The sequence below is a fragment of the Gouania willdenowi genome, chromosome 7, assembly GCF_900634775.1.
Source record: "Gouania willdenowi chromosome 7, fGouWil2.1, whole genome shotgun sequence".
Lineage (NCBI taxonomy): Eukaryota > Metazoa > Chordata > Actinopteri > Blenniiformes > Gobiesocidae > Gouania > Gouania willdenowi.
The window spans coordinates 12,948,174-12,972,362 of record NC_041050.1 but is presented as its reverse complement, the minus strand read 5'-3'; the positions used below and the strand labels follow the sequence as shown (position 1 = coordinate 12,972,362).

Below are 24,189 nucleotides of genomic sequence, written 5' to 3'. Positions count from 1 at the left end.
GCTCTGTCCCGAACTGTGGACTGCAAACAGGGGTACTTCAAAATCCCTGCTAGCACAAAGACACAAGAGACAAAACATGAAAAAAGAACTAGAATTGAACAAAAGAATAAACCAAAAGGGGACCACGAGGGCTAAAGTCAACTAAAACCAAACAGAACCTGACATTAACATCCTCAGAATATTTGCATTTGTATTTAAACATCTCAGGTTTCCAAGTAAAAACATTGGGATTCATATTCTTTTATTTTTTTGTCTGTGAACAGTTTAACTCAAAAACTAATGGACGGATATGATAAAAGATTCAGGAAATATCCAAAATGGGATAAGAAACAATTTTGGCAATTATCCAGATCAATATACCAAATCTGGATCAGTTTTAAAAATAAAAAAAAAATTCCTATGTTCAGCTTTTTAGGCTGAAAAGTCCATTTTGGGACTAATTGGGAATCGATACAGTTCCTTACAGTTTATAAATCCCACCCACCCTACTTTATATCATTTAAGACAAGTTGTTTTTATTTACTTTTTCTCTCAAATTTAAGCATGTTTTGTTTTTTTTTATATTTAGAAGTTGTTTAGATACAAACAAGGAGACGTTATTATGCCCTTAGCTTTATTATCCTTTGCATGAATACGGATTAGGCTCAGATTAGTTCTCAAGCGCTGCTTATCTTTTGAAAAGCTTTGACAGAAAACATGTTGAAAGCAGAAAAACAAGCAGCTTAGGCTAGTTTTTAAGAGTCTTATGTCCTTTTTAAACACCCTCACATGGAAATGTTTCCAGTGGGTCTGAATGTGAATAATTAACTACTTGTTCTTTCTTCCTGGCTCGGTGACATTAGCATGCTGTTTCCAGTTTTACCTTTATGCAAAACACGCAAATCAGCTTGTAGAGACTCATCAGCCCCCATTTGTGCGTGTGTGTGTGTGTGTGTGTGTGTGTAGTATTGTACTCTCACACTTGCTGGGGGATGGTAGAGAACAGGTGGATGTGGTCTCTGTAGTCCCCAGCTCTTCATGATTTGTCATCAAACATGCAGCTGCCTGGCACACACACACACACACACACATGCACGCACACGCACGCGCACACGCACACAGTCTGGCAGAACGTCCTTTGTAATTAACCTGCTGCATCTCTGCACCACCTTTTTCCTGTCGCGTGCTCAACGTCCTCCTTCCTCCGTTTCTTAAGTTTAACCTGACAATTCTTGTCATTATTGCTCAGTTTATTGAGTTTTCTCTTGAAAAAGCCACAATCAATAGTGAATTAATCACCTTGTAGATCATGTTATTTACCTATCGCTGAATACACACACACACACACACACACACACGTATAAGAACGCCCATTGCTAAGTAATGTGTGTCTCCCACCATTGTGTCAGACAGGATCTCTTGTTAATATTAAGCTTACATTAGGTTCATTACCCTGAATATTTGGCGAAGGCTGGTAGAAGAATAGACACAAGTCACACATTTTACATTAATAAACTACACAAAGAGATTAAAATTGATAAATATAATGAATAAATAAACCGTGTTTCACCTGAAGATCACTTGTACCATCTTGTTGGAAAAATATACTTAATATATTTTCCGTGATTTCTGACTGTATGTTACTTTGGAATGAGACTGCCAACTTTTTTTTTTTTTTTACAACCTTATGAAGCATGTAAGAGAATTAGCATTCTCTTGTTTGGTTAGTGGAGTTTGCTGTTATGGTGAGATTGTATGTATCAAGTAAATATTAGTCATAGGCTGTGTTTGAAATCAAGTACTACTCATACTAATTCTGCCTTCAAAATTAGTATGTAGTGCGTTCATATTAGATAGTATAAAAAGATTGAGTACGAGAGAAATACCCGGCTATTCATTATATTGGGAATTATGCACGGTAGATAGATGAGTCATACTCATGCATTACGAGAGGAATGTTCATAAAATTGCCCTGGGAACGGTGTCACATACTGAGATTACCTCCATATTGAGATTATAACCCTAACCCTAACCTAACCCTAAACCTAACTTAATCCAATAAACAAATAAAACATGTCCGTTCACTTTGAAAACAAAAATGAATGATATTTTTTTTTTAGCAGAAATTCATTTTACGGTAGTGCGCATGTGCACGTAATCAATCTCAGTACGATGTGCACTCAGTACATGACACCGGCTTCAAGCCAAAAATCAAACATCATCTTTTCAAAACAAAAGCATCTCTTCTTGTCTGCCATTAGTTTGCAACTCTTTTGTAAATAGGGCTCTTGTTTTGAAGTTAACTGGTTTGCGTGTGTGTGTGTCGAGTGCATGTCTCCCTGTCGCAGTGTCTGATCGACCTGAAACTTTTTTAACAGCTTGCGCATAGCCCGAGGTTGTGCATCCATTATTTTGGAGTTGGAATTTGGTGATTACGTTGCAAAACGTTTATTTTCATTTTATTTTGAAATCAACGCGGAATCAACGCGGGTTAGACCGGACGGAATGAAAACGGCAGTCATGAGCCGCACTCGCCGTACTCACACTGATATACTAGCAAAGCTCTCAAGTCTCACGCATTGAGCATGAGACACATGCATTTCAACCTGATGTGAGTGACGGAGTGGGTACATGCGCGCGGCTGATGTGCGTGCATGTGTGTGAGAGTGAGCCCACGGAGGAGAGATGCGCGTGCGTGCCTATGAGTAGAGTCCGACACGGCAACCGGGACAGGTAGTTATGTTATATATAGTGCAGCCAGTCAATAAAGCGCAGCTCTACAACAGCAAAAACGACCTGTTCTTTCTACACGGTACCATCTTTAACGAGCTTGAGGTGTACGGGAGTTAACAACAGAGGAGAAGCAGCCTACGGCCCAGGAGAGTACAGATCTCCCCCACACACACGATAATCACCCCTGCACTAAGAAATGTTAAATACTAAATAAATAGTTTAATTTGTACGAATTTGTCTTTTATCAGATTCTACCTAAACCGCCGCATTGGTGCAAACTTTATTCATCAATTTATCATGCGCGTGTCCCATAGAAATTTACCTCTTTACAACACTACAGAGTACAGAGTATGTACACCTCTTTGTACATCCAACCTTCAAACACATACTCATTTGGCCATAATTGACAACTCTATTCTTAATTTTGGTTTTAGAATAGACGTCTTTAGACTAACCCTGCATATACAGAAACTCCTGTCTAATGCAGCTTTTTTAGTTAAAATAAGTCACAATGACTGTGTATTTTGTCTTATCAGAGGCAATCAAATCAGCTGATCAACAAACTTATCAAACAGCAGCATCGTGAGTTTCAAATATTGCTTTTGCCCTTCAAATATCTCAGCATCCAGAAAGACTGATCATGTTTTTACATTCATTTTTCACACCAGATGCATTTGGGTTTTGGAATTCATTCCTGCATATTTTCTGTCAACCCCTGGGCTAACTTGAAATTTCAGGGAGAAATATGATCAGCCGTCTAAATATCATTTTTGTCTTTATGATGATGACATTTCCATCAACCTATCAAGAGTGAGGTCTTGACATTAATCGAGTAGCACGTCGTAAAGGTGGAGTTTCTTTACTCGTGGACCAACAGATGCAGTGCAGACTTGACCGTTATTAGCCTATGCTAATAGATGTAGCCCTTTTTCTGGCAGGAACCTAACCTTGAATGATTTTTAGCTTCGTGTAAGTGCTATTTTATTGCAGATGAAACACAAATGCAACCAAACCAATACAAGAAGAAGAGCAAGAAGGGGCCATAAAAGCCTTTTATAATGGCAAGACCATAAAAGATACATTTCCCAGCCTTAGTAACGAAGTTTGAAAACTTCCAGGAAAGCTTGAAGAAAATGAAAAAGAAGTAAACGAATATGGAATTACAAACTGCCGCTAACAATAAAATACAATAAGAAATAATTCCTGTGTCCCATCTTTGGAACTTTTCTAAATTCTACCCTCTCAGAAAGTGAGATGTGTTTGATCGACTGAAACTAAATTAGTGTGCTGTGTCACTTTATCCCAGTAGTCATTTGGCTGTCCACGATTAGTGCAGATTGTTGCAGACTTTGGCTCAACTGTAATTTGAGTGTTTAAAAAAACAAAAAAAAAACCATGTATTTTATGTCTTCTGTATTAGTTTGAGCAGGAAGTTGAGATTGAGCAGGAAACACACTGATAAAAGGAAGTGAAGCACAAAAAACAAAGCAGGAAATAGATGGGATATACTGTAAAATAATGGAAAAATATACTAACAAACACAATGAGCAGTAATACCTGGACATGGTGTTTACACTATTGAGTAGTGTTGTCTCGACTGTTTAGATTATGGCAGCGTTTGTTTGAGTCGTCCACAGACTGCATCAAAAATCCGGCTCTTTCATGAAATTAAACAAACGTGCGCTCATGCATGGAGATGAAGCCACATGGAAGTACACGCTTTCAAAGAAAGAAAAAAAACACAGAGAGACACAATAGGACTGGAAAAGAGGGTGTGACCCCTGCTGTTAACACCATCTTGTGTTTGACACTGGCCTTATACATATGCTAATACTCCTCCATTTCATCGCCTTCGTAATGGCCGGGGTGAGATAAGCAATTAGATTGAAAAAAAAATCTAGAGAGTTACTAGAGAGATGCAGTAGTTTGAGTCAAACGTCTTATAACTATAGCCCACACTGAGACAGGACCATATTCTTCTGAGTGATTGTATTCCAGCTCACAACACAAATGTGGAAAAAAAGAAATGGCAATAAAATAAAGAACATGATGTCTTTGTGCTAGTTTGTGCCATTTATAATCACACAGACCACGTTAAGGCGAAGGCTGAATAAATAGAGCATAAATATCGTCATCGTTACATACAGCGATTACGCAGAGGGCATTGTGTCCAACGCGGTTTTAATTGTCCTGGTAGAGTCCCTGATGATGGATGGATGGGTGGAAGGATTCCGCATTGGATGACAGCCATCTGTCATGCCCACAGGCCATCATCCATTTCTGTTTCCCCACACTTGCACCCACATCTTTGCACTAGTGTGCTTCGTCGCTTACTCTCGAACGATAAATATCTTCGATTCATGCATTACCTTCTTTTTTTTGCCTGTCAAATGTATTTAAAAAAAACTAAAATTAAAGAGAGAATGTTCTTCAACCGTTCAACCTTGTCATGGTTTTTAAAATAGATTTTTGTGGCCCCGGTCTTGGGTTGTCACTCTCTTAGTCTTGACTCAGTCTCGACTCCCAAAGGTTTTGGCCTTGTCTTGGTCTCGGTACATTCTGGTCTCGGGCAAGTTTTGGTCTCGGATAATGTGGTCTTGAGCTCAACACCAGTTAAAGGTACTCGGAGTACTTGGACTACAAGACTTCAACCCTTAAAGGGCAAATGTTACGCTAAATCAACTTTTCTGTGCTTTAAACATCACAAAAGTGCTATTTGGGCTTCATACACATGCCCAAAATGTTTTTTTTCATTGATTCCCTCAATCGTTAGTTAGAGGGTGATTTGCTCCTTTCTTACTGCAGCCCAAACACCTCGCTCCAATTTGATGACGCGTTACCACTTTGATGACGAATTGGATGCAGGAAGCTCTCTGCCGTGATTCACATGTAAACAGACACGCCCACTAAGGTGATCATTTCAGCGTCTTTTGCGCAGTGCTATGTATGTATTTTCTACAGTCTATGTATGTACCGGCGAATGCCCTTCCCCCACGCTCTGTCTCGTGTTTATAAAGCAGCATGAGCTCAGCTACAGAGTGGGTGGGAGGAGGGCGGGCCATCCTCTGGCCCTACGTCACCGTACGGGGAGGAGGAAGTCAGTGTTCCGTCTATAGACACGCCCACTCATGAATATGCATAAGTAGGCTGCAAATTAGCCTGTTTGTGTAGAGTTGCTCAGAAAGTGACTTTTCAGAGGCTACAACTCTGGAAAACAGGCGAGTTTGGGGAAATAAACCTCAAATACTATGGTTTTGGGGTTCTTTGAACAAATGGAGATGGGTGAAAAATGGGACCTTTAAACTTCATCTTAAAAAGCCACAGAGGGAAAATGGGAACATCACAGCTTATAGTTTCTACAATGGGCATTTAAAGGATCCTTTAAAGTTGCAAGTTCTCTAAATGTGGTGATTTTGTGTTTGAATTATAAATGGACAAGAAATAAAGGTTCAAATCTTCCATTACATGATTTAAAAACTGTTTGAAATAGATGTAGAAAATGGCTGTAAGTACCATAACGGCTTGCTTGACTTTGATTTCCTCTGGTTCTGTTTCTTGGCACAGTGTCAGTCCGACAATGGACACAATCTCCTCCTCATTTTGTGAATTACAGCTAACAAGCAGCTGCCTAACTGCACATTGTCGTCCCTGGCTGTGATGTCTAACCTCTCTTGTTTGCTTGTGTGTTCACAGCTCCTGGGCTTTGTTTACGCCTGTTATGTTGTCAGCGCTATCACTGAGGAGGAGGACAGCTGTGAGTAACTTACCTCACACAAGCTCACACTCTCATTCTCAAAACAACCCACCACTTACCCAGAGGAGACAAAAAAACGCCTGAGAGATGTAGACTCTCCCAATTTTCCTCTTTTTTTATCCCACCCTGCATTCTCCATCCTCCTACCTCCCCCACACTAGCTGGGTTGTCTCACTTCCTCTCCTTCCTGAACCAAAGGAGCCATGTGTTCCCCTTACACACCTTACTAAGGGCGTGGTTTTCTCAACAATTGACCTGTACCAATGTTTGGTAAATCAACTGTAGTCAAATTAGTGAATGGTGAGAATTGTAAGTTTATATTTCTTCCCACTCCTTTTCAGACATGTACATTACATTTATATAGAAAGTATTTGAGAGCTTGTTTGTATGATCCCATTCATTTGTCCATACTACTTTTTTTTAGCTACTTTGTTCTGTTTTTTATTCTTTATTCTTTACATGTTCAAAATAAATGAAATAAACAAACAAATAAACAAATGGGTGGATAGAATCTTTCCATCGGTCTGGCTCTTTGTTGACCTGGACATAGTGGCGTCCCGTCCTGGGTGTACCCATCTAGCATCCAATATGAGGACAAGATAGAACTAGTGGAGAGGATAATTGGAATCTGTTTTCCACCTATTTATCCCTCACTGTTAATGCACCCACGTGATTCAACCAGAAGCAAGTTCAGAAACAAGTTTGATACTAATATCGTTGTTTCATCACTCTGAGTCAGACGAGGGCAACAATCCACCATCGTGTGAGCACTGAAGTAGAAAAGGATGTGGGAAAAACACATTGAGGAGTCATGGTATGAGTCATAGGAGATGAAACCAGAGAAGCAGTTGTACTAAATGACTCAGTTGCTGTGGCCTCACTGGCAGCAGGTCAGAGGTCGTCATGTCGGTTAGCCAATCAGAGGTCAGGAAACATGTGATCCGAAGGTCACCTGGAGTGCATGTGGTCGTAACTTATGATTAACTTCGCCAAGGATTATGTCGAAAGTACTGAACAAATTTTGACAAAATTTTAACCAAAGATAGACTTTACGCCATGGAAGATTCCATTAAAATTTGGAAGAGGTCCAGCTCAACATACTGATTCTGGATCAATTTCAAAAATTGAAAAATCCATATCTCCTACTGTGCAATTTTTTGGCCCATTTAGGGCTGATCTTTGACTCGTGCATCTATTTTTGGGATTGGAACCTCACGACCAGCTCCGAATCGGCAATCATATGGTTTTAAGAAAATCAAACATGTTTGAAATTCAGTTGCTCCTCATGAAAGTATCGCGCTGATGAAGCAGTGCCACGGACCGGCTTACCTTAAACTCTCACATTGCGCATGCGTGAACACCGTAGGACCGCTGTAAAACTGACAGACCGTACTGCCCACGTCTGTCCAGCCAGTTCCTGGTCCATCACATCGCCACCTTTTCTTTTTCAAAGCTCTTTTTGCTCAGATTTGCGAGTGTCTCTCCACTTCTGGGTTCCTTTACTTCTTCTGTTTTAATGGCGACACTTCAGAGTTCTTCTTCTTCTAATTTGTATGTTGCATTTCCACAAAAAAGACCCCGACGTGTCGTGTATGGACGTACAGGTTGAGCAGTCAGTGTTGGTCCGTACAGCGTGAGAACATGAATTGAAAAAATTGCACAGTGTATCCCAGCCTTTAGGCAAAATTTCAAAAATTCACATCTTGGCTCTTGATTGGCCAATCTTTATGACACTTGACTCAGTTATGTCGAATTGGTTCCTCAATTAATCCACTCAGTTTCATCTGGATCTGATTTGGTTTGTGCATTTGGTCACGATCTTTTGACCATACATTTGGACCTATCATTATTCATGGGGATAGACATTTATTACAGGTCATGGTCATGGCACCGTGATCAGAATCACTGATCAAAGATAACTGTGACTATCTATCAAAGAGAATATTTGGCGTTTGTCGGAGGTTTGCGCTCTCTGAGTGCTCTTGTTTCAAATTGTTTTGGACGTGCAAACAAAATCATAATAAAATTTGAACATTGAAAAAATAAACAGGGGATGTACAGGTACATACACAAAATGTGTTCTCTGCCTTTAACCCAATCCCTGAGGAGCAGTGGGTAGCCAAGGTGTTGAGCCTGGGGGGCAGTTAGGGTTAAGAGACTTGCTCAACATCCCAGATGGCCCATGATGGATTTGAACTAGCGACCATTTGGTTGAAGGGGTTGCTAAAACACAACTTAGCTTAAAGATACAGGATGTTGGAATTCATTTCATCGGTTAAAAGATCTAATGGCCTTCTGTTACCTACGCTGTGCCAGAGCGACACGCTGCCACATTGCTTTTAAGTGCTGCTTCTTTGTTGTTGTCCTTTCTCTGCACACTCATGTATGCCCAAGCTCTCACTCACATGCTTGTGTTTGGTCATGCAGGTGCACAGACTCTCACATTAACTCAAGAACTAGTTTGGCACTTATCTGTCCCATTTCCCCTCCATTTGATGTGAACATGAAAGCATGTTGCCACAAAGAGCTCCATGGCAATCTCAGCATCTCCCCTCCTACAACAAAACCCTACTTTGTACATACTTCTCCCCCGTTATCTCCTCTTAAATTACCCATGTCTTTAAAAAAAACGATTGAATCATCATGACTCAGAGTCCAAATCGTGTCCAAATCTTCGTTCTCTCTTCCTGTCTCCCTTTCCTTCTTTTATTGGCATTGAGCTTCAGTGAGGTGTGCTTGTAACGCATTAGAAGCCTCTGGTCACTCGTTGTTTCAGCCTCATTAAGGGCCTTGCTGGTCAATAACGTCCACAGCTGATGGCTCTTCACTCAAATAAGAAAAGGCACAACAAATCCTCATCAGAGACTGAGACGGTGAAAGCAGAAAGAGACAGATGAGAGGGGAGGTGTACATCATTGGAGTAGAGTGAGGTGATTATCAAGGAAAGGAAAAAGGGAGATGAGGCAATAGGCAGGAATAAACAACAAAAGACAAAACCAGCTTTTTGTGAATAAAGTGATAAGACAGGAATTCTTCTCACGGAGAACACTTTCTCACCCCAGGGAGAGGTCTCGGGTAAATTTGAGTGCTCAGGCTTGCTTAAAGACTGAAACCACACACATACGCACATACACACATAAAGCACACACAAAGGACACAATAAACCATATGTACCATTAGCTTGAGGTCTGTCGAGACTTTGGCTTTTTTATTGATACTGTCTCTTTCTTTGTGTGCGTGAGTGCGTACATACTTGCACCATTCTGCTTTGTGCTTTGACTTATGCTAAATGTCTGTGTGTCACTGTCTTAAGTGTCGGGTGTTTGTGTGTATTTGTTTTTGTTACACAGTGAGTTTTGAGTTATCAGTGGCGAGCAGACGCGCAAGCAGAGTGAGTTGCGGGGAAAATCCTCTTTGCAAAGTAGGTCATGGAGTTAGCCGCCTAGCACCAGGATAAGCTTTAGCTTGTCTGCTAATTATTGCTGCTCGCTCCTCCTGTGCTGAGTCACTTCAGCAGAAAATCCTTCACGGCAGACTGAGCTGCTGTAGGGATGGATGAAGGTAGAGCTCAGGTAGCAGAGTAATCTTCAAAAATAAGGGAAAACAACACCACCTATTGACCCTTTTTCTCTTTGTAAACATTGTGACTTATCCATTGGCGTAACAGTCAGAGGCATAACATATTTTTCTTACTATGTAAAGACATAAACTAAGACCACGATTGGTGAACTCGGACTTATAGGATTTGATTGACAACCCTTTATCTTAGACCCTGAATTGACTATTGAACAGGACTACAGTTAACTAGACAGATAGACCACAGAGACCCTCAAGTGACATAAATAAGAAAAAATAACTAAAGAAGTTATGATGGGACCCGGAAGTTATTGGCGGGCAATGTTGAAAGCCAATAACTATGTTGAAAGCGAACAGCGAAAAATGCAAATTTTGGCATTATAAACGCTGATATTTTCACCACGTGCTACATAACCAAATGCGCACCTTGGATGTACATGCTGAAAGCACACAGAGCTGTTCAGAGACAGAGTTATGACAACAGAAAAGTTTGCGGAAGTTTCAAATAGCTCCCACGAGTCCGTTTGTTTTTTCTCTACACACGCATTTCAACAACCTGTGACGAGTATGTACATGCGCGCGATTAATGCGCGTGCGTGTGTGTGTGTGTGTGAGAGAGAAGATGACTATATACTATGGAGCAAATAATAAAAACTTCCTGGATTACAGTGGATATTATTCAGATATATAAATAACTGTGGTTATCACAGATTCATAGAACAATGGACCATCATTTTGCTGACTTTATGGATGGGCCCCAAAAAGTTCTCCCCTTTATTCCCCCTTATAGATGACCCTGTCTCCACATGACTGTTCTTCAATGTTCATGTCTGTGTTCAACCACCTTCAGGTACAGTGGGGGTGCCCGGTCTCTGGGACCTTTATGTCGGGGTCACGGGCTAAAAAGATTGAAAACCCCTGGGTTAGCTAGCAGTTAGCAGTAGCGTGCAAATAGAGTCCTTTAATAATTTAACTACAGTCATTATTACCAGATCTTGCCAGCGTTTATTTAAGTTAAGAGCTGGATCCCCGTCTGCTGACTGTGAGAAAATGTATTCTTACAGAAAGGAGCAGGTGAGGGGTTGAGAAATGAAGTATGTTAGTGATGAAAACAGTGATTCCCACAGGAAATCAGGGCAGGGTCAGAGGAAAGGGACAACACAGCACAACAGCGCTCATCCTGCATTCCTATCAGTGCTCAGCAGACCATCTCTGCCTCCTCTTATCAGGAAGAGCTTGATTTGGCCCTACAGTATTTTCCATGGCAGGTTAGGATCTATGTGTATTTTCTTCACTGAAATTGGTTCCCAAAAAAAGAGAAAACCTTTTTTTTCTGTTATTCTTTCCAAAAAAGGGATCTAATATTGCTCCTGTGTGTTTTCCAATCATTTAAGTGCAATTCACATTTTCTACTTTTCTATCCGTCATGGTGGTGGGAGCCTCTGGTCACGCGGAGCTTTTTCAAATGCCCTCTTTCAGCTCTTATCTTTTTGTCCCTCCTGTCAACCAAACCAAGAAGCGTGACGAGCTCAACCTCTCCCTCTCCCTCACTTTCTTTGCCTCCTTGTGTCCTCAAAAGCCAAACGCATTTTTGCCCAAATCCCTGTATCTGTAAAATATCCTTTTTTGTTTTTTTTTTTTTTGTACCAGCTTGTAAATCATTTTTAGCACAACATATTACTTCTTTAAAAATGTTCACCTAAACGTTGGTTAAAACTTGTAAGAGAAGGTGGACTCAATAGAAGGTGGACTGCATTCGGTTTCTGAAGGTTACTATCGTTTTCGGGCGATAAAAAGGATATTTTGACAGCTTTTCACCTGTTCAACCAGATTTCCCTCTGGCATAAAGCAGATGCATTTAATAAAGGTTCAACAGGGCTTTATTCTCCCATTTGTGGACTATTTGAGTTCAAACTAAAACTACAAAAAAATTGTGCATTTTATCATCTGTAACTAGCTTTTCTCATTGTGTCCTGTATTTCCATTTCAATCCATCACACCTTATTTTCTTTACTGTGTCATTGTCTCTCGTTTGATTCACACTATGATTTATATTTACTTTGTTTTCAGTTGATTTTATTGGTGGATTTGACCCTTTTCCACTCTACCATGTCAATGAGAAACCATCACATCTCCTCTTAAAGCCCATGTACCTGTAAGTATGAGTGTGCTCTCATTCCACTGTACGTGCCTTTGCGCTGTCATCACAAGCGTCATAGTTTGTGACGAATGCAACGCTGTTGAAGTCATAATTTGTGGCCAAAAGCAAGATCAGGTTGGGTGCTTTGTGTTTGAAACCAAGTCTGTTATGTTTAACATTACGCTTCAATTTAATCCAGTGTTTTCAACCTTGGGGTCGTGACTGCATGTGGGGTCGCCTGAAATGTCTAATAATAATAAAATGTAAAGAGTTATTGATTAAAATTACATTATTACTATATTTTTGTTTTTTATTATTTTGCACAGTTAAAAAAACAACACCTAATTTCAAGGACTTTTGTCATTATGTGCATAAACATGTACATAACGAAATAACGTCCTCAAGTTCCACGTTAAGCCCTTAAATAATAAATAGAGTAAAAGAATAAAAATAGAAAAACAATAATAGAATTATACAATGATATACAAAACAATAGTCACAATAATATCACAGAAATAGATATACAGTGCTGAAAGCTCAAATATGATTGTTTTTCAAATTAAAACACAACATACATTCTCTAACAACTGTTTTCTATACTTTCACTTCCTTGGATATAAATCCAGTTCAAATAAAAAGCAGTATGAAAATGTGTGAGCTGGTGCATATTGTTACTTTGTATTTGCAACAAAGTATAACAAACATGATCAAAAAACTAATTTGTGATAGAAAAATGGGGTCACGTCAAGAAAAAGGTTGGGAACCATTGATTTAGTCCATGCTTTAGTCTTTAGAACAGTGATTCTCAACTGGTGGGTCGGGACCCAAAAGTGGGTCGCGGACCTGTATTCAGCGGGTCGCAAACAGCTGGTCAAAAATAAATAAATACTTAAAGTCGCTCATGTTGGACTTGTCTTTTATTTTGAAAGAAACTTTATCTTTTGACAGGCATGCTGTGAAGTGTATGTTGCACAGGAAAATATATAGATTTATGTTTTAAAATAGAGAGTGTCTTTTCAACAGCTATTTTTGAAAAACATGGGTCGCGATTTAATGGCCGTGGAAAAAATGTGGGTCCCAGGGTAAGACTAGTTGAGAACCCCTGCTTTAGACAATATTTTTATTTAGTTGTGGTGGTATTTACTATTTCTAAAAGTATTTTAGTTTGCATACATATCTACGATGGTAGTCATGTAGGCTGGTGTTGTGGCCATTTCTGTTGCCTGTCAAAATGATGATTTACGGTGACCTTCCAACTCCATCAACTTGTAGCGATTCCTAATCAAAGCTAAGCAAAGGCTCTGAAATGACAAAAGTGTTACAGAATCAGGTTTCACTCAGTTAGCTCGTATGCTAAACAGCCTGGCTAGCAGAAAGACTCCAAGGTCTTGCTGGTTTGGTAGGTCTGAGTTATGTTTGGGGGATAAGACGCTACATCCTGTCAGAATGCTCTTTCATTGGTCTGACATGCAGAGGTAAAAGTAATGGATTACAAGTTCTCAAGTTACTGTCATTGAGTTGCTTTTATGGGACTTGAGTATATTTCTTAAATCAGTCATTTTACTTGCACTTAAGTATGTTTTAAAAAGAAGTAAAGTAATACATTACATTTCTGAATAAATTATTACATTTATTATTTTTTGTTTACGTTTCATGGTCACATTGAACATAATCCATATGTTCTTAGTCGTACCATTTCTGACCAACGCCTTGGGTTCAGGTTGTGGTTTCCATTATGTTGTTACCCACATGCCACATTTGGCATGGCACTGTTTTAGAGTTCATAACTGTAGCTACACCTGAGATTTCTTTAAATTTTATGACTTAACGTACTTGTACTTGAGTAGGATATATCAGTATCAGTAGACTTTACACCTCTGCTCACATGTATATAATATACATGTGTGTCCATGTCTTAAGCACGAAACATTTAAAATTATATTTCAAATTGGATTAATCCATTTAGTTGGAGAGCTTTATAACATTGTGTCTGGGAGGTCATGCCATAATTTTCTGCTACCATGAAATGAATATTTTATTAGCTTCTTGACAGTTTAATCAGCTCTGTCTCTAATGGTGTGGGGCCTTTTCCTCCCCCCCCCCCCTCAATCTGCTGAGAGTCAAACCGTAGAAAAAAATGCTCTCTGGTATATGTGTGTCCGTGTGTGTGCTGACCCTCTGCTCTCCCACTGTCTATCCTCTCCAGGTCTACGTAAGTAGAGCATCCAACGCAAACGGAGAATCCCACTGAGAGGAAAATTGCTGCCCACCAACAGACGTTCCCATTATTCTTGATTCCGATACTGTAAAAATGTCATTTACTGGCGTGTCGTCGAGGACAGGAAAACATTCATCAGTATGAGTCCATTGTGGGGAGTTCAGGTGAAAGGGAAATTACATTGTAACACAATATGTCTGATGTGGTCTTTATAGGGGAGAATTCAATCTCTTCTGTGGAGCCTTCTGCCTGGTTTCTGCAGCTTGGACTATAATAATTCCCAGGATTGTAGATGTGTTAAACAAGTAGAGCTAAAAATACTGACTGTGTAAGGCTCTTCCTGGTCTGTGGTCCTTGTCTCATGGAGACACAGGTGATTTAGCAAATCACTGCTGGTCTGCCTTTGATCTGGGCCCGACTGGCTGAATTACGGTGGAGGCTATTGTTACACTGCCTGTTTACTTTAGGTCAGGATCTGTGTGCATATACACATGAGTCTAAGCAGGAAGAGGATTGGGAGGCGAGAGGAAGAGGGTGTGAGTGTGGAAAGAACAGAAACAACCAAACCTACAGGGGCATCCGTCAAAAAATAAAAAATGTAAATAAGTAAAGCAGGAAGTGGGAGGTTTTTGTATTTTGAATTGTAAACTGTCAGGATGGTAAATGAGCACCGACACAAAGTCTTAACACTTACGTTACGGAGTCTTGACTTCTGGCTATTCTCACCCACGGCGATCGGCTGTGAAAGAAAGCTTTGTTTAGGCTCCAGTTTTAACTCTTTATAAACTGCCATTTCCTACAAGGGGAATCAAACAATTACTGAACCACTTTTTCTTTTTCTTTGTTTAGTTGTTTTGCACATGGCACAGAACCTTTTCAATCTGTTGGTTAAACAACAGCCATTGCTCTGATAGCATGGTTTTGATAAGCAAGTGTGAGACATACTGATAGTTACATTAAAATCTGGTTTCTATAACGATAGACATTGAATATTACTGAACGGCTTCACTCTTGTGTCTTCTTTAAAAATTCACTTTAAGGGTCCTTCGCTTCACCTTTCAATAAATATTTAAATCAAGATTTATGCTCACCAATGGGACACCAGCTGGTCCCAGTTTGAATCTGACCACACCTTCAACAACTGATAATGGGCTCCAGTCAAGTCAATGGCAAAAATGGCCTCCCCTGTTGGTGTGAGTCAATACTGCCCCCTGGTGTTGGAAAGTGGACACGTACAATTCGTAGGTTGTCAATACATAAAATACATTCCTCACCACTATGATCTGATTCTATTAAACCATGTTTCAAGTCATTTTTTATTTTATTGTACAACCAGTAGCAAGACTGAACTGAATTTTAATCTTTTTCATCAGATTTCAGGTTTGTTTTCAGTTTGGGGTTTATTTTTAACACTTAAAAACATCGAGTTTGTGTCCGTTCCATTATTGATTATGAAAACACTCAATAAACTGAAAATTGTTGTTACGAACCTGAAGATTGCGTGACTATGACTGTGACTTTGAATTTGAGTACAGACTGGTTAATTCTTTCTCTGAGGGAAGCAATAAGTTAAATGTGATTTTTATTTCTTAATTTAAAGCCTGTGATGTAAACACTACTGGAAAGCTAAGTGTTGTGTTGTTTAATGGAAACACAAAGCACCTCATATAGCAACATAATCAGTGTTAAAGTAGTGACATGCTACTAAAGGTATAACAATTAGTCTTCCTTTCATCGCAATACAGCCTTTCTCCAGTTTGTATTAGCAGACATGTTATGGTTGTGTATGTGCTAGTCTTCACTGAAGAACAATGTCATATCTTCTTTGTAAAGTATGTGAAAAACTTTTTTATTATTATTGTTTTTTTTTTATTTTTACAACATGTGAAACTCAAACCAGATAGTTTAGTGTTGTGCTTTGTGGATGTAAATATGTTTGTCATTAAAATAATGTGCTCTTCTAATGATCTCGTGGGGTTTTGTTTTTACAAACAACAAAACAGTTGCAGTTCACAACTTTAACAGGATTATATGTTTATTATGGTTCTTTATTAGCATTAGCACAAAAGAAAAACTCCAAGTTGCTCATCATCTGATACCAAGCTTTCCACTGCAGCCTCATGACATGAACGCACGGACACTGCCTCTGATCACAGCTCTGCAGATGGGGCAGTGACGCAGGTTGGCTGCACAATCTCCACAAACCACCAGATGACCACAGGGGATGAAGACGATGGAGACCAGCTTGTCCATGCACACCTTACAGGTTCTCTCCTCTTGCAGCTGCCTCAGAAGATCTTCGGGGTTGGAGTCCTTCACTGGAGTTTAACACACATAGTTTCAGTGTCTTGATCCTAAACCTGCAGCAGTTTAATCCAGTGCCAATAGTTTTACAGTTGTTGTTGACCACTGACCTCTCTCTGAGCACGGAGTCTGTGTCCTCACATTTCCACCACTAGTGCTCTGCCTTGTTTCTGACTCTTTTAGAGAAAAATACAAAAACATGTCAGTCTGACAGAATTTCAAACATTAGTTGAACTGATTTTAAAAGCTACAAACTAAACTAAGTAGATGGAATTTGTGTATCTTTTTTATGCAAGTTTAAAGTCTAGACTACATTTGTTAGTTGAATTTTATGGAGCTTTTTAGTGAATGTTCAGCATCTTATACTCTACTTTATACTGCAGTCTTTCCTCTAATCAAGAATGCAACAAAAATCACAAATCGACAAGATTGAAATGAACAAAACAGGCTAGGATTCAATAAACCTGTATTGCAGTGTTTTTCAACTTTGGGGTAGTGACCCCATGTGGGATTGCCCAGAATTCAAATGGGGTAGCCAGAAATATCTAGTAGTTTATTTATTTATTCTTTTTTTTTTTTTTTTTTTAAATACTGATTAAAATTATATTTTTATAATTTTAAATATTCTTATTTTTTTTCTCAAATTAAAACACTACACACAATCTCAAAAAACTGTATTCTATATTTTCACTTCCTCAAATATAGATCTAGTAAAAGAAAAAAAAGCAGTATAACAATGTTTAACAAAATAGTTAATTAAAAATTAATAAAAAATCAAAATTACATTTTAGTAATAATATATAAATCATTTCTTTTTCAAATTAAAACACCACACACAATCTCAAATCTATACTTTCACTTCCTCAAATATAAATCTAGTTAAAAATCTGAGTCACTACATCTCATCACTATAGTGCTACTCGTAACACTATATCACAAACAGGATCAAAAAATAAATGAATGAACGATGTCTCTGTGGTAGCCAGAAATGTATGATATCAAAATGGGTTCACGACCCAAAAAAGGTTGGGAACCACTGATGTATTGTAAGAATTTGCAAATAACCTCACCACTCACCTGCAGTACCTTCAGTAACCACTGGGGTAACTGGCACACTCTTTGGGATTCATGTACTTCTACAACATTGCCCATCTTTCTCACATTTAGCACTAGGGGTGTCCCGATACGATATTGATATCGGATATTGGGATATTGTTTTAATTTCATTTTATTATTTTTTTTTATTATTATTTATTCTATTAAATTGTACATTATGCTTATATTTATGTTCAACTAAAGCTTATTTTGCACTTAGAAAAATATAATTATTTGATGGTATTGGATTTATTGAGGTTATTCTTTAGGGTCTTCCAATTATTACTTTATTTATTTGATTCAATTGTAGAATATTCTCATGTTTGGAGTTTGGAGTAAAAATGTATGTAACCCATTGGTTAATAAATAAAAATAAAAAAAATCTCATGCATACTGTTGCTGACTAGCCTATTGCCCTCTGTTTAAGTAATGTCACACGATCCAGCCTTTTCTAACAAGCTACACTAAAAAAAATAAGTAAGAAAAGTGTGTATAATTCATGCTGATGTAGTATCGAATCGGTATTGTTATATCGGTCAATTCTCGAAGCAAAAATATTGGTATTTGGAAGTGAAAATGTTGTATTGGGACATCCTTTACTTTACTTTGTCTGAACTACTTCACAAAGACCAAGCAGCGTCTTTAATCAGGGGTTAAACTCTTATTTACATATACTGTATGTTCGAAAACCAGGGAGAGCAACAATCAAAGTGTGTCAAGGCACTAGCCTCATATAAAGACTGTGTTTCTAAGTGATATTTTAATGTAAATTGTAACAGATAAGTTCACTGTATTTTGATATGGAGGCTTAAGGAAACACTGTGTATCACTGGTGGATGTTACCTGTAGTTAGTGGCTCCCTCTGTCTGTCCTCCTCCTCTGCATGCAGTACATCAGTCACCAGGTCAGACACAGATGTGTAGTGAGAACCACTCAGAAGATACTTGGTCTGCACCAGACTCTCCACTAAGCTGGGCTCGAAGCCCATCTGGATCACAGTCTGAACCACAGGAGAAAGCATGGCTGATGAAGCTGCCAGACCTCCAACCACATCTGAAGGGGAACAGTGAAGAAGATACCCAAAATGTATTGATCATCTACTAGGTGTCATCCTCCAGTCTAGATTAATAAATGTATATTCTGTTCTATTCTATATTGATTTGCTCACATGTGGCCCTCGGTGGAAATTTGTGCGGCCCCCAAAACAAATCCCCAATAATTGTATTTCAAGAAGTTGGAAGAAATATAAAGCCCAACATTTTACATAAAATAACTCCCAAAACACACAAAAAGACATCAAAATGCACAAACTGCTTAAAAAAAAAAAAAAAGAAATACACAAAATGAGAACCAAGACAAACACAACAACCACGCAAACAAACAAAATAACTACAAAACACTTTACAGAGTAGCTCCAAAGACACACAAACCGTCAACAAAATTGCACAAAACGACAGGAAAAAATAGAAAACAACTATAAAAATATAGAAAGTGGCTCCAAAAATGCACAAATTAGGCCAAAAAAAGGAAGAAAAAGACAGAAAAATACACATAATGGCTCCAAAAAAACACAAAATGTCTATTAATTGACAAAACAAAAAAACCACAAAGACAAAAAAAGGTCATTATTCTAAATGCTGACATGAATATTGATAAAGTGGCCCTCGGAACAAATACAATCACACTTTTGTGGCCCCTGCTAGTTGCATATTGCTGCTCTATAGCCTAGGTTCCCAAAGTGAGGTACAGGCAGTGACATGCAGTGGTTGATCAATACATCCCCTTGCCTACCCAAGAGTGAATTGATATTTTGATTATTTGTTTTAATAATAATATAATTATAATTTCTTTTTCAATTTCCGATAGCCTACAGTACCTATAAGGTTGAAAGTGTCAGCATTTTGTGCTTTTCATAGCCCGAATGACTCAACATCGCTATTTCCTTGTACGGCAGAGATGCTGCACAGTCTCACTCCGCTGTAAGGCAGGAGGAGGAGCCAGGGGGAGGCCACACCCACTCCCAAAAGCACACTAATGTTCTGCCTCTGGCCCCATATTGAAGTTTTTATGTGTTTGTGCATGCGCAGTCAGTTCCCCAATATGAAAACAATTTACGTAAAAAGAAAGATCGCTACGGTGCCTTTGGACGTAACCGTGCTATGCTAAATGCTACATGTACGTTCACAGTGCATTAGTGAATTAATACAGCACGGCCACTGTTCATTCTCTAGCTAGAAGCAGGATAACAGTACAGGCAGGATGACAGCGCTAGAGACGATAAAGAAACATTCTTTTGAGGAAAAACGACAGCTTTTAAAAGATGGGTGGCCAACACCTGAGCTACCAGACCTTCAGCAAAGGTAAGGTCAGAAAATTGTTCATATTTTCTACAGTGAATGGTACAAAAGGAAGGATTGGCTTTGTGGATGAGCCTCACTGACGCTGTTCTGAGTTGTTGTTGTTGTTATTTTCTCCGTGTTTCTGTGTTTCCAACACAAACAACGGATGTGCTACCGTGTCATGAGATATATCTTGTTGGGAGAGTATGGAGGCTGCTATTGAATAATTGTTTAAGATTCTTTAATGGTGTTTTACAATCTTGATTTTGTTAGGTTAACACTTGCCAGCAGAAACATATGAAATTGTCATTGACGTCGACATTGATGGTCTCAATTTGCAACGCCCTGCCTACTCTACCCTAGTGCTCACGGCACGTCACTGGGTACAGGTACCCCCAGGGATATGCAAATTGTCATGAGAGTAGGTGAATATGAATTAAAAACAGCGTGACAACATTGGAAACTAGAATATAAATAGAGCAGCAGTCAGGAGCCTCCATGCAGTGCCACAAATTACACAAGATGTTAGCACTGGTGCACTACTGGATAGCCGAGCTACTGGGAATCACATGTAGTTTGTAAAACTGGGGACCCCAAACAGCATCTGCATCGGACCCCCACAAAGGTAGAAACGGCTTCCTAGAAGGATGGACAAACGGATGGATATAAAGCTGAAAATGTAAATGACTTACCATCTCGGGAGGCAATATCTCTGCTTGTGGGGGTTTGTGATCCTCCCTGTTAAGACAAGGGTTTCAAAAACATCAACAACTTCAAAAACATGAACAAGTATGCATTTCCTTCATTGAAATATGGTTAAAAAATATATTTTCAGTATTTGTTGAAGGCGTTGGGTATTATCAGCTTACAGCTACGAAGAATAAGATTCTCACCACAGTCTGACCCAGATGGAAATGGGCATCTTGTATGTTGCTAATGTACTCCTGGCCCCTTGACTGGATTAAAAACTCACATCTGAAACATACAACAACAAAAAAGACAATTTATATACTTCACTGTTCATGCTATGTACTATGCAATTCACACACAAATATGTCTGTGCAGCAGACGTGAAAGTGAGAATTATTATATTATCAACTATATTTAGTGACTTTCAGCGACAAGTCTCAAAAAAAGTGTGTGGAGAATTTCACACGCATTTTTCCATTGAACATTTGCTTTAATAGGTTATATCATCAGCCAACTTATTCAGTTGCTCCATTTGGTTAAATCTCTCTTCATTTTATTTACTTGTTTATAGCGTTTACTAAACAGTAATGATCTTTATTGTATTCTACACTGCACTGCATAGAAGAGCATTATTATTAAAGTGATGGCTAATAATTTACTTGAAGTTTTATAAATGAGGCTGACATTATGTTGTCATTGTTATGACATGACACGTCATTAGCATGAATGTGGTGTCATGAAGACTGTCATTAAGTGTCCTTTGTTACCCTAACCCTACCTAACCCAAAAAATGCCAACATAGCTCCAAAGGTGTCATAATTTAGCAAACAACATGTTAATGTTGTCATGTCATGTTAATGACAGCATAATGTCACCTTATGTATAAAACTTCAAGTAAAAACTCTTTGTGAATGCACGCCGTTACCTTGGAAACCATTTGGCATGTTCCTGCCAGGGGTCGTCACCGGGTTCCCAGTTTCTTAGTCCTCCATCACAGAAGAAGCATTTGACGTTGTCACCATGACCTGCAACGCAAACTGCTGTGAACGCAGATCCTCTGAGTGTTTGCAGCTTTACGACAGAACACTAAAATTCTCTTTGCACTTTGATGATGTACTAAATGAAAAAAAAAGAGCATTGTGTCTCTGAGGGCCGACCTGAAAATAAAAGCTCAGAGTATATTCCTTCCCCATTTATTCCTTCATGATTACTCTGATTTCTTTCCGATGTGTTTTATAATGTTGTGCTAATGCCCTGTAAAGCTGTAGGGTTGTAATTCAGCTGCTCCAGCTTTGTCCAGGTTGTTCTGTTCACAACATCATGACTCAGCAGCACAATTGTACCACAAACTCTCTCACACAGTGGGGTCAAAGGCAGTGACTGGGTCAGTGTTCAACAATTCACTGTCACTGACCATTAAAGTATGAAAAAGGCATTCATTTGTAGTTGTTTGGCTTCATAGAGAAGCCTTCTGTAGCCCACCTGTGTAGAAAAATCCTGCTCTGGCTAGAACATCTGGCTGGATCGAGGCCTCTGTAGGCCAGTTGTGGAAGGTGGTGAGACGGGAATCCTCTCCTTCCATTTCTGGGTATATGGCTTGGCCAGATGTTCCCTGGTCTTCCATGGTCATCCTTTGAAGCTGGCTCAACAACTGGCCATCCACAGAGTCGGAGGAGCCCTCCTGGAGCTCAACGTTTCCCACATCTTGCCCCAGTATGAAACCGCAGGTTGGAAAATGCCTCCTATGTTCTGTAGCTGGCCGGTCACCCTGTACCCAGCACCTTAAAATCCCTCCACAGCAGAAACACTGAACCTTGTCCCCGGGGCCCACGAAGAAGAAGCCTGCCTTTGTCAGATCTCCAGATGTGACAGGTGCGTCTGCTGGCCAGTTGTAAAAAGATCGAAGTCTCTCCACTTCCATTCGCATCTGTGGCTCCTCGAGGACAGGCAGCATCGCTGTCCTGTCATTTGTCATCTTGAATGTTGTAGGTTTTCCTTTCTCTCTCAGTCCTGTGCCTGCCGTCCTTTTTGCAGTCCATAGTGGAGTGCACACTGAAGGTGAGTGCAGCACAGCAGCTGAAATAATATGAGCAGCGGCTCAGCGGCCGACAGGAACGCTGCTTTCCAGAAAATCCCCCACATGCCAGAATGCATGCTCATTGATCCTCAAAAGAATGACATATCCAACAGGCCACGTTGCTCTGCCTTTGGGGAGATAGACTGACATGTCAATCATTCAGACAAGTTGATAATATGAAAACATTCTTCAAAGGATCTCTGAGCAGATGCAGTGAAATGGACAAACCTAAGTTATAAATGTTACTTGTGATAAATATAATGGGCACATTACATTATATTTTCCAATCAGACTCATTGAGTTCTATTCATACAACTAATGTCGCACAAAAAGAACAGTTTTAAGTAATAGCAAAGCATTGAAAGAGTCTTACCTAACTAAACACAAAATAATACAGCAGTGTAAGCTATTTCAGACCTTTTATGTAGGTTGGAAAAATCTATTGTGGATACTTACATAAGCTGAAATACATATGACTCTTTACAAGTAACAGAAGAGTGAAAATCAGGCACTAATTGGGATTAACTGGGCAAAACTGTCTGAACAGGATTTAAGCACATTTTTGTTGTGAAATCTGCAATTCTGCATTATTTCTAAATCCTCTAGTTCCTGGTTCCCAAAGTGGGGTACGCAAATAGTCATAGCAGGGTGTACGTGGAAAAAAAATAAATAAAAAACAGCGTGACAACATTGGAAACTAGAATATAAATCAAGCAGCAGTCAGGGGCCTCCATGCATTGCCACAATTAACACATTGGCCCCTGCAAGACCACCCTCTAGTGGTGAGACAATTCATTACATGGCCAGACGCCCTGATTAATTGTTTGTTGCAGTTTTATGTTATTGTTTTCATATAACAAAATATTTATTTATTTTGCTATCAGACTATCGGTAACTTTCAAATTATTAATCAAAAAATGTTCCATATCCTTCCAGAACAGTTACATTTTTGGACATTTGTAAAATAAGGGCACGTCACGTGTGTTTGTTTTTCACCAATTGTACTTACATATTATTTTATTATATATTATTACTCAACAGGATAGGTACATTTTCACTTTAGGGCTGCATTGTATATAGCATTGCGTTACTAAGTGTGCAGGAGTAGGGGGTACATGGCTTCAGGTTAAATGTCTGAAGGGGTACGGGACTGTGAAAAGTTTCGGAAGCACTGAACTCATAGTTTGCGGAGATGAAAGTTTGTCAATAAAATTATTTTAGAAAATTATTGCCCTGTCTGTCAGATAAATGTGTCTCATACAACAAGGTAGTACAAATGAAAAC

General features: G+C 39.2%; 2 protein-coding genes across 3 annotated transcripts in view; one reads left to right on the top strand and one right to left on the bottom strand.

Annotated features, from left to right (window-relative positions):
- The window catches only part of nkain4 (sodium/potassium transporting ATPase interacting 4), a 47,145-nt gene extending 30,781 nt beyond the window's left edge, over positions 1-16,364 (top strand). Inside the window, exons 5-7 of one of the 2 annotated variants that reach the window (XM_028453875.1) lie at positions 6,406-6,466; positions 12,113-12,197; positions 14,389-16,364. In XM_028453875.1, the coding sequence (XP_028309676.1) occupies positions 6,406-6,466; positions 12,113-12,197; positions 14,389-14,398 (156 nt within the window). In that variant the 3' untranslated portion in view covers positions 14,399-16,364. The remainder of the gene's footprint in view (positions 1-6,405; positions 6,467-12,112; positions 12,198-14,388) is intronic. The other variant, XM_028453876.1, reaches the window with a different exon arrangement.
- Positions 16,365-16,417: 53 nt separating this feature from the next.
- Positions 16,418-23,978, bottom strand: birc7 (baculoviral IAP repeat containing 7). The gene is made up of 7 exons (XM_028452991.1): positions 22,311-23,978; positions 21,754-21,853; positions 21,032-21,113; positions 20,831-20,876; positions 18,643-18,852; positions 16,815-16,880; positions 16,418-16,718 (listed from the first exon to the last, which is right to left on the bottom strand). Exons 1-7 carry the CDS (start codon positions 22,801-22,803, stop codon positions 16,519-16,521), a joined length of 1,197 nt encoding a protein of 398 aa, XP_028308792.1. The 5' UTR covers positions 22,804-23,978; the 3' UTR covers positions 16,418-16,518.
- Positions 23,979-24,189: the final 211 nt, after the last annotated feature.